Source organism: Gossypium arboreum, chromosome 1, assembly GCF_025698485.1.
Source record: "Gossypium arboreum isolate Shixiya-1 chromosome 1, ASM2569848v2, whole genome shotgun sequence".
NCBI lineage: Eukaryota > Viridiplantae > Streptophyta > Magnoliopsida > Malvales > Malvaceae > Gossypium > Gossypium arboreum.
In genome coordinates this window covers 42,315,761-42,330,909 of record NC_069070.1, presented here as the reverse complement: position 1 = coordinate 42,330,909, position 15,149 = coordinate 42,315,761, and the positions used below count along the sequence as shown (strand labels likewise).

The 15,149-nt window shown below is 34.7% G+C and overlaps 1 protein-coding gene across 1 annotated transcript; it reads left to right on the top strand.

Annotated features, from left to right (window-relative positions):
* The first annotated feature begins 6,750 nt into the window (after positions 1 to 6,750).
* LOC108485418 (lignin-forming anionic peroxidase-like) lies at positions 6,751 to 12,933 on the top strand. Its single transcript, XM_053018492.1, has 7 exons — positions 6,751 to 6,911; positions 7,059 to 7,145; positions 10,802 to 10,849; positions 11,520 to 11,673; positions 11,783 to 11,974; positions 12,113 to 12,278; positions 12,379 to 12,933. The coding sequence occupies exons 1-7, from the start codon at positions 6,751 to 6,753 to the stop codon at positions 12,762 to 12,764; spliced, it is 1,194 nt and encodes a 397-aa protein (XP_052874452.1). The 3' UTR covers positions 12,765 to 12,933.
* The last annotated feature ends 2,216 nt before the right edge of the window (positions 12,934 to 15,149 follow it).

The window sequence follows — 15,149 nt, the reverse complement described above, 5'->3', positions numbered from 1 at the left end:
TTTGGATTTTGTTAATTGTAAGTGAATTTTTATCAAATAGGACTTATGTGAGAAAATTTAGAAATGTGCTAGGCAAATGTAAGGTGGCCTATTAATACATGTGGGAAAGTGTTGTCCTTGCATGTCAAATTAGCCAAAATGAAGCATGATGGCCGGCCATGCTATGGGTGGAAACATGTCTCCAACATGTTAGACTAGTGATGCATGTAGGAAACAATAAAATAAGAAAGTTAGCATTAAAGAAATGGAAAAAGAAAATGATGATAACAAAAAAAAAAAGTGTGGATGCTTTCCCCCCTTGCCGTACATGAGAGAAACAAAAGCAAAAAAGAAAGAAAAAAAAGGGTGTTCATTCTCTCATTTTCTCCTTGCTTGGCGAATATACTAAGAAGAAAGGGGAAAAAGCTTGAGAAAATCAGCCATGGGAGCTTACTAGACTAAGGTGTTTTGATACAAGAAGGTATGTTTTATGCCACTCTTGAAAATGCATGCATGATTTGGAGGATTGGTTCAAAATTTTCCTTGAATCTCAAATCGAAACTAAGTTGTTAGGTGAGTTAAAATTGCCATGCATGTTGTTTTCCTTGGTGAGTGTTTTGATGTTGTTGTGATGAAAGCATGGAAATGAGTAAGTTCGAATGTTTAACAAAAGGAAATTTTGTGCCATTGAGTTCTTGTTGTTATGTGTGTGTGCATGAGTATTCGGCCATGCTATAGAATTTATGTTGCAACATGATTAATGCTTAATGAGATGTATAATAATACTTGTGAATGAGCTTGAGAGTATTTAAACAATTAGACATGAAAAGGGTGGTAATGAGGCTGAAAAATTGTTGGATGGTTAATTGGGTAAGTTTGAAGCATTCATATAGGGGTACAAATGGGCATAGGTGTTAAATACCTTGTATTGGAAACTTTGATAAATAAGTAGCAATAAATTAAGATGAGATTGAGTAAATTTTCAGCTTAGTTGTGTTAAGTATTCGGCAATAACCATAATAATGCATGTGAATGCCGTATGTTTGTGTTTGATGGAGAGGTAAATTGTTTGATTTAGCTCAAGAGCAAAGGGAACTAGATTGGACAAAGGAAAGGAGAAAGCAAGCGAGTAGCCGATTTGGAACCGTTCTACCCCAAACAAGGTAAGTCATTAAGCACGTATTTGATATTGCTTAAATGATTGTAAAATTTATACAATTGTGTTTAATGGGATGACATATATATATATGAATGAAAATGTATGTGTATGGAGTGATGACATTTGTTGAATGTAAGAGAAATAGTGAAATGTGTAGAAAGTTTGCTTTCGGCACTAAGTGTCTTGGCAATACGTGTGTACGGTGACGAGATCGGCACTAAGTGTGCGTGCTGGAAATATATGGCACTAAGTGTGCGTGCTGGAAATATATGGCACTAAGTGTGCAAGCTGGAAAAAAATACGGCACTGGGTGTGCGAGCTCGGAGGGTATGGCACTGTGTGTGCGGGCTTAAATTACGTGGCACTAAGTGTGCGAAATCGAGTAGTAAGCACTGTGTGTGCGTACTTTAAATATATGGAGGGTGTGTCTCCATTGAATTGAGTATGGACAGCGGATCGGGTAAGTACCTCGAGCTCATGACGAATAGAGAATACGTTCATGCTTGGGGTTGAAATTGGTAAGCCTTAAATCTATGTGATGATTGAAATTGTATGGTTGTGCTGGAAAATGAGTTAATGTGTAAAAATGCTTCGATTATCTTGTTGTGTAGAATATGAAATGTGGATGTATGAATTGGTACGAGATTGGACCGAAAGGTCCGAGGTATTATGGTATAGATTCGATATGGACGAGTACCTAGCCTCATTTGTTGTACATGTAGTAGTAACTTTATCGGTGGATTGATGAATGCTTATGACTTCTGAGTTGTAAACTCACTCGGTGTTTTTCTTGTCACCCATTTTAGGTCTCTCGGACTCGTATTGTTTGCGTGATCGGGACCGTCGTTGAAGTCATCACACCGGCTGAAATCTTGTGGTATTGTTTTTGTTGTTGAAGAACATTTGGCATGTATAGGCTATTATATTTTGTCGAATTGTGGGTTGTAAACTTTAAGCCATGTGAAAATGGCCTATGTGGTCGTCGAGTGGGATGCTAGAACCTATAGCCACGAGTCTTAGAAACTCAAATTTTGATAAGGTGGCCATAATTTGTGTCATGTATGATGGATGATTAAGGCCAAGGAAAAATTCATGAAATTGGCATAGTCTACTGCAGTAACTGTTGCGGACAGCAGCAGTGAGATGAGATTGAAAATCACTAAAAATAGTAGAAGTAGAACTAAATAGTGAGTAAATTATGGAACTGAACCTTGATGAATCTATTTTATATGGACGAAACGAAACGACCATATGAGCAGTATACTGAGAAATACTAAGGTTCTCGTGAGACAGGGCCAGAACGGTTTCTGGGTCCCCTGTCGCGACTTTGAAAATTTACCATAAATTATCCAGAAAGAATTAGGAGTCATGCCTTATATGTAAAGATTCCATTTTGAGTCTAGTTTCATTAGAAACAAACGGAACCAGTATTAAAGCCCTGTACAGAGAGATATTCAAGTTGTAACGCGCGAAGGTCAGAGCAGTCGGTCCCTGTAACATGGGTGACTTTAACTAATAAACTGTACCAATTGGCCCAACCAAAAATTCTAAAAATAAATCCATGGATGGTTATATGAGTCTAAATTCAAGGAAAATTTACAAAACCAGTTTCCGAGTTTTGAAACTCAAGATATAATTTTTAAGGCGACGGTGACGCAGTTTTTCAGCCTGACTGGTAATGTCAAATTGGTTGGCATCTTGAGAGGGTTTGGCCGTTAACCCCTCGTGTCCGACACCGGCGTCGGTCACGAGTTAGGGGTGTTACAAGGTGCACACAGACTTAACTATTTTCACAGTCCATTTAGAAATTTCTAGACTAGCTGGTCACTGCATCACTTTCGCCTTAAAAATCATATCTTGAGTTTCAAAGTTCGAAAATTAGTTTCATAATTTTTCCCTGAAACTAGACTCATATGTCCATCTACAGATTTTTTTCTAGAATTTTTGGTCAAGCCAATTAGTACAGTTTATTAGTTAAAATCTCCCCTAATCCAGGGTTCAACTACACTGACCTTTGTCCGTTACGAATTGAATATCTCCTTGTACAGGGCTTTAATGCTGATTCCGTTTGTTTCTATAGAATCTAGACTCAGAGAGGAATCTATACATATATGGAATGACTCCTAATTATCTCTGGTTAATTTACAATGAATTTCCAAAGTTGGAACAGGGGATCCAGAAACCGTTCTGGCCCTGTTTCACGAGAACTTTAATATCTCTTAACATATAACTCATATGACCGTTTCGTTTCTTCCATATGAAAGTAGATTCATCAAAGTTCATTTACATAATTTATTCACTATTTAATACCATTCCTACTATTTTTAATGATTTTTCATATCCACATCACTGCTGCTGTCAGCATCTGCCTTTAAGGTAGGCTTTACCTATTTCATGATTTCCATGATTCAATTGGCCTTTTTTGCATACATAGCACAAAGTGTGATCATGATTAACCATTCCAATGGCTAATAATTTCAAAACAATTCCATACCTCATAATGATCAACATACAAACGATTATGGTACTATGCTAAAAACGTATATAAGCCATTTTCGCATGGCTTTCCAAGTTTACACAAAACCGAAAGGTACATGACCTTCAACAAAAGGGTAGTCCTATACATGCCATTTCAAAGTTCAACCAAAATTGTACCAAAATGGGGGCTTTGATAGTGTGGGAGACTTCGACTTCCAAAAATCCCGAGTCCGATAACTGACGAGCCAAAATCTATAAACAAAGAACAGAGAAAACGGAGTAAGCAATTTATGCTTAGTAAGTTTGAGCAATAAATTCCAGCACAACAAAAGCATAGCATTCATAAAGCTAACGGATAATTTCATATGCACAAATTCTCAATATCCTACTCATTTCACATTCCAACCCCTATGTTCATACATAAGGGATCATCTTAGCCAAATACCGGAAACTCATTACTCGATCGGCGAATATTATTCGAAGGGAATCAACTAATTCAAGCACATACGAACATACCTCATTGCTGGAATTTTTCAAGCGTATTAACTGAAAATTTTACAGCAAGATCGCTCATTCTCGAATCACGTACCTTCGGAACTTAACCGGATATAACGACTCGCTCAAATGCCTTCGGGACGAAGCCCGGTTATAGTGACTCGCACGAATGCCTTCGGGACTTAACCCGGGTTTAATAACTTGCACAAATGCCTTCGGGCTTAGCCCGGATTTATTAACTCGCACGAATGCCTTCGGATCCTAGTCCGGATATAGTCACTTAGCACAAAGCCTTCGGGACTTAGCCGGACATCATTCCAATAACCGAGCACAATTATCAATAAATTATGACACATTCCGTATTTCATTTTCATTAGCAAAACTCAAACACAAGGCACTTTTCACACTTGCAATTTCGGCTCAATAGCCACACACAAAGAGCATGATTTTAATTTGCTTTAAACATGATCTAATCAATTCAGAATTTAAGCTCTATTACTCAAGAACTTACCTAGGATGTCGTCAAACGATTTCAATGGCTATTCGACCACTTTTCCTTCCCTTTGTCGGATCTAGTTCCCTTTGCTCTTGAGCTTAATTTAACAAATAAATCGATTTAATCATTTGAGCATCGAAGAGGAATACAAGGTACTTAGCCAATATATATATACTCATTAGGCATCAAAGTCGCATGTGTATGAAATCATGAATCGAACTCAACACATTAGTTAATATTCCTCTTAGCGAATTTTCTAAGCCAAGAATAGGCATCAATATGCTTGCCTCTAACCGAATGCATGCACACCAATTTCCCCTCATGTGGCGAATATGCATGTCCATGTTGAGGCCAATTATACACTTAATACCACACAAAAACAGCATACATTTTACTAACTAACGCATTACATATCATAGCTCAATACACATCTCTCATTTACTTCATAACCAAACATCATCACAAGCAAATATACACCTTGAAATAGTATATATGTCATACCAATACATCATGTACAAACATATATACATATATATATGCTAGAGCCGAATCTCAAGTTGATTGTAACTAAACATGAACATAATTTCAAAACACAAATCTTACTTTCCATGCAATGAGCATAAATCACACTTTTGGATGTACCATGGCGAATACATCACAACACCATAATTTTGGTCATGATTAAACAAAGAACTTAATGTCTTACTCAAAAATACTAAAAAGAAAGTCCAAGAGCCATCAATCCACCATCACATATATCATTAGCAAGCTTCATATTTAACATGCAATGGCATTAACACAAAATCCACCTTGGCCAAATACCATCCCCATGATATAACAAAGGTTTGAACCATGGGCTAACAAGAGCATCAAGCTATCAACTAAAGACATGCATGAATCTCATGGCACAACCTCAAACATACCTTAATCTTGATGCAAGTATAGCCAAACCTCTTCCTAATCCTCTTCCAAACCAAGCATGAAGCAAAATTCCTCCTTCCCTCTAGTATTTTCGGTCAAGAGAGAATGAAAAATGGATGAACAAATTTTTTCTTTTCTCTTCCTCAATACACGGCAATGGGGCATGCATGAGACCATTTTTTCTTTTTCCATTTCTTTATTACCCATGCTCATTAATTTATTTTTTCACCCATGATTCACCAACAAAACATGTCTATGACATGTTTTGCCCATATTCTTTGTCATGGCCGGCCATCACTTGTAAAAGAGGGTATTTGACATGCAAGGCCATTGTTTTGCATGCATGCTTTAATTAGTCATCACATATTCCCCCATCATACTTTCAAAGTTTTCTACTAGGTCCTTTCTAGTGAAATTCACATTTATAACTCTAAATTAAAGCATCAAAAATGTCACACATGAGTTAACACATATTATAGGCATCAAAATAAATATCAAATTATTTTTATGCCTCATTTTTTTGTGGTCCCGAAACCACATTCCGACTAGGGTCGTTTTAAGGCTGTCACAACTTGATTGTATTGTATCAACAAAGCACCACAAGGGAAGTAAAAAAGAGTGAAGCTTTAGTATCATGTACCAATAGAACTTTTCCATCCTTCCATCACTGATCAAGGGAGCATAAATGGTTGAAAAATCATTCCCCGTGACAATGATAGGGACTCTATTTGTTATATCTGATTCTTGCCAATCTTGTCGGATGCTAACTCTGGTTGGATTATCTGACAAATTCATTAATGTACCAACAAAAATCTGATTGTTGACCGTCATTTGAGTATTACCTAGATAAGATGTGAAAAATATATAAAGTTCAAGATAACGAATCAATATATAAGTAACCTTTTAAAACTTATTAAACAAGAGGAAATTTATGAAAATTAAAGCATAATTGGTACAGTTCAAGGTTTTCTGTTCCAGTAAAACATAAGCTCATCAAATCTACCAAGACCAGCATCAATATCATTGATAATCAGACAACTCATCTTACCCTGCATTAGTTCAGAAAATTCAAACAAACATGGAATTAAGAACAATTGCAGAAAGTCATTAACAATGATGTGGAACATACATCAGCATACTAAGTATCTGTAAATATTTATACTGAAAGCTCTGAATATTATTATGGTCATAATTGTTCTATTTTCATGCTAATATGTTTGCCATGGTTCTGACTTTCAAAGGCAAGGGAACGACTTTAGCCTTTCTGTTCCAATCTCAGTCAGGCACTGATGAACTTAAAATCGGAGATGGAAATAGAAACTCTAACGATAAAGCTTCACAGGATTATTCACAGGATTTTGAGGAGTTCAAGCATTTGCGAAGGCTTTGAGTCAAAGTGGCAAAAATGCTCTCTCACTATCTCTTCTTGCACTCGGATTTTTCTCAACTCTCTTCTGCTCTTTTACACCATTACCATAGTTGAATATTTCATCTTATCATTGTAAGAGGACCGCTATATACTTGAAGTAGATGTTGGAGGAGGAGGAATAATTCATTCGTTGACACATTGAATATCAGTATATCATCTAGATATCCATCCTCAAACTCTCCTTTTATTCATTGATTATCACAACACATTACATACACTCAAAACATTTTCAAACCCCAGCTCATACCCAGATCAAGGAAAACCATAAACAAATCTAAAAACATTCAATCTATAAACACAACCAATCAGATCAAACAAAAATCTCAATACAGCAACATTTTTTTTTCTCAATCCCATATTATATAAGCTAACAGACATTACTCTTAACACCATAAATAGATCCAATCAGCAGGTTATCAGTAAATAATGAACACTATTAACAGCAAAAATAATGAAGAAAAATACCTGCACTTGTTAACGAAAATAGCAGGGCCACTAATTCCAAACCCATCGCAGCAAACGAGAATAAGTTCCTTAAACCCTAAAAATGTTCTCTAACACGTTCTCCAGAACCTGGTCCGGGTACGTCGACTAGAACTCTGGGTGACCCGAGTCAGATCCCGTGGCGTTACAGTTCTGCGCCTTGTTGGAAACGAACTCAAGATCCGACGGCAGAGATTGCTTCCTCTCATCGTCCTCAAACATTTGCTCCGTCCTATTGTCTCACATGACAAACAACAAAAGGAAGACAAATGAAAGCCTAGAATTAAAAGAAACCCTTACAGATCGAGAGAAAAGGAGTAGCTATGGTAGGTAAATTTAGTGCAATAAAATGAAATGGAAAATGAAGTGTGATTGGTGTAGGTGTATTGACTTGGTGTTGTTGGAAATGGGAAATTTGGGGGCAAATTTTCAGAGTAAAAGGGGAAAATTGGGGATTTAGGGCGCGCGACTAAATTTTCCAGGAGAAGAAGGAGTAATGAGCGGGTAACCAAAAATTATTGGTTTTTCGCGGCGTTTTCACTAAAAACGCCACTATTACTTAATTTTAATTTTTTTTCATTTTTAACATATTTTTTTCTATTTATTTCTTTAAAAAATTTTGTGCTGAGTTTATCATTTTTAGAATTTTTTTAAAATTTTGAATATTGAACTTTTTAATTGAAATATGGACTAAAATATTAAATATTAAATTTTTGAGTTTTTATTTTTTAATTTTTAATTTTTATTTTTAAATTAAATGAGAACTTCTAATTAAATAGTTTAGTTATCAAAGTGTAACTTTTCATAATTAAGTAACTAAAATGAAATTAACTTTCCCATAGCTAAGTGAATGGTGTAGTTAATTTATATTGTTTATAAAGTCGGTTTTAGATATGATCAAAATAAAATCAAATTCAAAATAAAAATAAGACCTTATTTAATTTGTTATAATTTGGTCCTATCCAAAATAGATAATTATCTATCCATATCAATCCGTTACTTTTTTATTTATTTTTCAATAAATAATTTGTTATAATTTTAAAATATTAAAATTAATATTATCTCTTTTATAATTATATAAGAGATTATTTAATATATAAATTAAAAAAACTAATTAATCTAAACCTTAAACCCTTAATTATAGTCTCAAAACCTAAATCATAAAACATAAACCATCAACCTTAAAAGAATAAAAAACACTCTATAAAACAAGTTGGAACTAAAACAACACTTATTTAAAAACAAAACAAAAAAAGAGTTGCAACTTTTTAATAAGAAGATTGATTTACAAATAAAGGAAAATTCATTGTTTTATAAAAAGAAAATGAGTTACAATTAAAAAGCGTGAAGACACAAATGAGTGCAGAGAGGATTTTCGTTCGTATAAATAAATATATATTTTAATTAATCAGTATAGATAAATATTAAAATAGTATAAACAAAAACTATTAATAAAATTTAAAGGTAAACTTATCATTTAAAATATTTTCCACAAAATATCCCTTCAATCCATTAAACAATATAACACCTTATTAATATATAAAAATATTTTTTATCAAAATCAAGATATCTATTATCGATAACAATAATTAATTATAGGGTTTAAGATTTAATTATTGAATATGATTCACTTGAGATTAACATACTATATACCCATGGCCATTAGACCTTAAACCATAAAACCCTAAACCATAGACCTTAAACCTTAAACCTTAAATATTAAACCCTAAACCCAAAAATAAATTTAATCAATATTAAGTGTTGCTTCCATAATTTATTATGAACATAAGCTTTTACATTAATATCTATGTATATACACATCAACATCCATATGATATTTTTTGGGGTTTAGGGTTTTAAGGGTTATAGTTTAGTGTTTAAGGTTTTTAGGGTTTAGTGTTTTAGTGTTTTAGGGGTTATAGATCAGTGTTTATGATATTTTTAGGGTTTAGGGTTTTAGGGGTTGTATAACTTTTAGCGGCGTTTTACCGAAAGCGCCGCTAATGCTCTGGTTTTAGCGGCGTTTTACTGAAAGAGCCGCTAATGCTCTGGTTTTTAGCGGCGTTTGACCGAAAGCGCCGCTAATGCTCTAGTTTTTAGTAGCGTTTTACCAAAAGTGCAGCTAATTCTCTGGTTTTTAGCGGCATTTTATCGAAAGCGCAACTATTGCTTTTAGCGGCGTTTTTGGTAAAACGCTGCTATTGCTCTGTGTTTTACAATTTTTGCGGCGTTTTTTGATAAAACGCCGCTAAAAACGCCGCTGAAGCCCTATTTTCCTGTAGTGTATAAATATCAATATATGAAGATAAATATTATATAAATCTTAAACATAAAATTACATAAAGAAAATTTTAAAATAATTATACGATATAATATTTCAAAATGTAAAAAAAAAATAAAAAAATAAAGCAAGATGAGATCAATAAAATAATACATTAAGAATAACATATTAAAAATGAGTAACAAATAATTCATAAAGAATACCGGATATTAACTAAAAAAACTTAATCAGAATGAAAGCAAAGTTAGAAGAATAATTTATAAATAAATCCAATTGTTAAAGCAAGAATCAAGGACCAAAATTAAACACGCACAAACAACCGAGGATTAAAAATGAAAATAGACCAATATTAAAAAACGAAGCGTATAATACGCGGACTAAAATGAGTAAACGTGCAAATTGCAGGGATAATCTAGAAGAATCACAGAAAACACAAATGAGGCGCGATTGAATGACTAAACAAAGTAAAAGGACCACGAGTGCAAATTGACCATTCAAGGTAAAAAGGCGCAAATCCAAGCCTCCAAACGGGTCAACGCGCGGATCCTTTCTTTACCAAATGGCGTCGTTTCATATACTTTAGGAAAACAAATGAAAAAAAAACCCTAAATGAACCCTTAATCTCCTTAAACAAAAAAAAAAACTAAGCTTCCTATCTCTGTTATTCAGCCAAATCGAAATCATCGGCCATTTCGCCTCCATACTCGGTGGATAACAGCATATGAAGGCTTATCCTGGCCTTATTTGACGCAAATCTGAGGATTTTGTTATGCTCAACTTCAATCCCCATCTAGCTTCAATTACCACGAAGCAAACAAGGATCCGAAGCCTCCTAAGCAAGATAAGTATTTGTGCTTTTATTTTGTTTTTTACATACAATAACAAAAGATCAAAGAAAAATGGAAGCGAAAATGAAAGAAAAAAATGAGATTCACAATCACCTCTCCAAAACTGTTTTTTTATTCCAACTTTTTTGTACCGATTTGTATGCGTAAATCCCCCTCCTTACATCGATGATTTTCAGTGGCTCTTATAGCTGAAAAAAAAAGTAATAGAGAAAAATATAAAATTTCGCTTGTCTTCTTTTGCTTGCTATTTTGCTGTGCTGTTTTTTTTGTCTTCATGTAGGTACAAGGCCGGATGCAAGCGTGGAATGCTGGTACGCGGACATAGAGGCCGTACAGAGATGGCGCTAGGGGCTGCGGCGCGCCTAAAGAAACCTAGGGTTTCTTAGTTTTTAACTTTCAGGCCAGTTAGGCCATATATTTGTTGGGCTGGTTAATGGTTTTGGGCCCGGGTAAATTTGGGTACTTACAAAAGATTTTAAGGAAAAAAACAGTAATATGCGGTGATGCGAACTAACTAAATTAATTAAAAAAAAAGAAGCCCAAATTTGCTGAAAAAAAAAAAGAACAAACAAACAACTTTTGGTACATTTTCCAGTAGAATGTAAGATAAAGTAACGCGCCATGCAAGCCAAATACGAATGAGTCATAATCATAAAGTCAGCGGTTGGAAAACAGAAAAATTCGTTAATTATAGCCATGATATCATATCATATGGCAGAAAACTATGACCAACACAACCTCCAATAAAGTCTAATCCTAATTTCTTAAATACTCTCTATAAATACAACTTTAGCCACAAGCTCTTTCTTCATCACCCTTTCACTTTCTTCTTATTAGATATCTTGTGTATTTAACTCTAGTTTTTGTTTTCGGTAGTGAATAGAAAAAATGGTAACAGCTGCAATATTTAAAGCTGCTGCTACGGTGATGCTGCTGGTTTTGAGCTTCAGCGCATGCCAAGCACAGCTTTCTTCTACGTTTTATGGTGACACATGCCCCAATGCACTCAGTACCATTCGCACATCCATCAGATCCGCCATTGCAAGAGAACGTAGAATGGCTGCATCTCTTATTCGGCTTCATTTCCATGATTGCTTTGTTCAGGTACTTGTTTAATATGTTTATACTCGTACGTATATTACAACAAATTTCAATTGCATGCCTGGATTGTATTAAATGGAGTGCTTGCTTTGCTTTGCTTTGCTTTATTCAGGGTTGTGATGCTTCAATCTTACTGGACAATTCCCCTTCCATCACAAGCGAGAAGTTCGTAACTCAAAATAATAACTCTGTAAGAAGCTTTGAAGTTATAGATGAGGCTAAATCTGCAGTTGAAAACGTATGCCCTGGGCTTGTATCTTGTGCCGACATCCTTGCCGTCGCTGCCAGGGATGCCTCTGAATACGTGAGTCAATATCGCTATTCGCCACGCACATATATATATATAGAGAGAGAGAGATCAGTAATACGTTAAATATTCTACTTAAATTTTTCATATTTAATTAATTCTAATTGATTAACATGATCTCCTGGAACAATCCAGGTAGGTGGTCCCTCGTGGACAGTGAAGCTTGGAAGAAAAGATTCAACCACTGCAAGCGCCAGTCTAGCTAGCAGAGACCTTCCTCGTTTCGCAGATGGTCTTCAAAGGCTTATCGATCTCTTTGAAAGCAAGGGCCTTAGTGAAAGAGACACGGTTGCTTTGTCAGGTTTGGGCACAACTAATCCTTTTAATACCATTTCATTTTCTTTACTAAACAAACAGTACTGATAACTGAGATAATTAAATTAAACCATTTGTGGGTGCAGGTTCTCACACCATTGGACAGGCGCAATGCGTGACATTCAGGGATAGGATATACAGTAATGGAAGTGACATTGACGCTGGGTTTGCCAGCACTCGCAGACGCAATTGTCCAGCTACTTTCCCCAACGGAAATGGAAATTTGGCTCCACTTGATTTGGTCACACCAAATTCCTTTGAGAACAACTACTTCAGAAATCTACTGCAAAAGAAGGGTCTTCTCCAGTCGGATCAAGTGCTGTTCAGCGGTGGAACCACAGATAGCATAGTCAACGACTACAACAGGAATCCTTCAACTTTCAGATCCGATGCCATGATCAAGATGGGAGATATCGAGCCTCTAACGGGTTCTGCAGGGATCATAAGGAGGATTTGCAGCCGTGTTAACTAGTTCAATTTTCTGTTTCTTTTCCTATTCATAGTCCTCTTTTAAGTGTTTAAAGTTGTTGTAATGCTTCTTTCCCATACCTTCATAGTTTTGTTGCAAGAACTTAGTACGGAGGATTTTGCAGCCATTTTATTTTTCCTATACTTGTACGTTTATATATGTAATTTATCAACGAGGAAGCAAATGCCTATGTCAATTTAAAATAAATTAATTTTACAATCTTTTATATAATTCTTTTTTTTTAAATGTTTTAGCAAAAGGAAGCATAAAGTGGTAATAATTTAAATGAATGAAGTCCAAAAAACAGTACCGTACAAGTAATTAAAGATTAGTGAATTATCATCATATGTCAACATCAGTGGCTCCAAGTTTTTGCATCTTCAATTGTAAAAGCAGTAGCAATTCCATCCTCACCTCATTTTTACTTTCCCCCGTAAATTATTTATTTTTACGAAAGTTGTCTAGGCAACTTATTAAAATTTTAAAAGTTTTCAGCATAAAATCTTAAAGATTTATTCACATTAGTATTATTAAAATTTTAATAGTTTAATTGATTTTTTCCGTAAAAAATGTAAATTAACTAAAATTAAAGTGAAAAAAACAAATAAATTATTTTAAAAAGGACTAAAATTTAAATGATGATACATGCTCCAAAATAAAATTAAAAGGGTTTATTTAAAAATTTTGAATGATGCCTGCTTATAATTCATTGTTAATATATAAATTTTATACTCTTAACATAATTTACACAATATTGCACTCATTATACGAATGGGTGTGTATGATTTGGTATCAGTTTCTTAGGAGTTTTGGGTGCTCTTTGTGTTTTTTTAAATCGATTTCCAGTAAAGCAGCCTCAAAGCAGTTTTTTACTCATAAATGTTTCGGAAAAAATATTTTCCAACCAAGGAGTTTGGCGAACAGGAAATTTCCCAAGAGTGTGACAAACAGGTACTCATTAGTAAGACTGGTGAACACGGGTTCGCCAAAGAAAATGACAAGAATGTATACGCCAGTAGATTGGCGAATGGGTGTACGACCAACAAGTTTGACGAGCTGAAGTACGTAGTGAGCTTGGAGAGTAAGAGTTTCCTAGAAGGTTTGGTGAACTGGAGTATGCCAAAGAATTTAGTGAGCTTAGATCGCCAGCAGGCTTGGCAAAGAAGGGATCTCCAATGGGCCGACAAACTACAGTTTTGGGCTGTGAGTCATAAGTAAGAATGGTTGAAGTAAAGTCATTATTTGAGGAGACTCTAGTTTAAATTCTGTGATTTTTGGAAATTAGGAACACCTCAAACAAAGTTTGTCAAGTTGCTCTACAATTTTCTCATTTTTGGGTTTCAACAATTTTCATTGACTCTTAGCCTTAGGTTTTCATTTACTTTTGTTTTTTATAGTTCCCATACGCATTTTAACACTTTATTGTTTCTTGTGTTAGCAAGTTTAAGCACGTTGCACATTCATTCCTTTGTGCAACACAATTCTTTTGTGTCTAGCCGATTTTGGGCTCCTAGTTCCACTAGGTTTGCTTTGCTTGTTTTATTCTCATAGATCCTGATTGGTTGATATAAACACTTTTAAGAGACTCACAAGATTAATTCTTACTTTATTAAGAGTTTGAATTTATTCTGAATGTATAACAGTGAGGTTTGCTTAGTTTTTGTTTTTGACTGCTGTCTTCTTTTCAAGGTTCATAATGACTGTTGATACTCGCAATAGTAAAGGAAGTGATAATCTGAGTGAAAAGCCATCAATTACTATAGAGAACCTTGTTGGTTTTGTGATGATGTTGTAATAAGGCCTTTTTAAGGTCAATGATAAATTCAAAATGTTCGCAAAGTTGCAAAAAAATCAAAAGACTCGAGATGCTAGAAAAGCTCAAAAGGACGCTTTCGGCAAACAATTAGCAACACCTTGGCTTGCCCGAGTGTCCAAATAGAATGTCAAAATAATGCTCAGGATAGTAAGAATGTACTCATATATATATTTTTAAATGTTGTTGGTGGGTAGCAAAGGTCAAAGAAGTCTTGAATGTCCAATTCAATACCCATCCATAGAAGAAATTTACTATCGCTTTGTGCCTATTGTTGAATCCTCTAATACAAATATTTGTGATGATGAATTACTAACCGTGAAGATAGTAACAGTGAAAAAAGTTCACAAGAACCTATGAACTTAAGAGGAACTCGAATTGTCATGTTCTCCTAGAGAATTGTATCATGATGTGTTACATATTAATAATTTTTGTGAAAGGGATATGGGAAGTAATGAAACATCATGTGAAAAGAATGAGAGAAAAGATACCTTAAGTGATAAAAGTCTACTTGATGGTCCAATTTTGGTGAGTGAAAATACATAAGGGTATTCAGTCTTTAAATTAACACATAA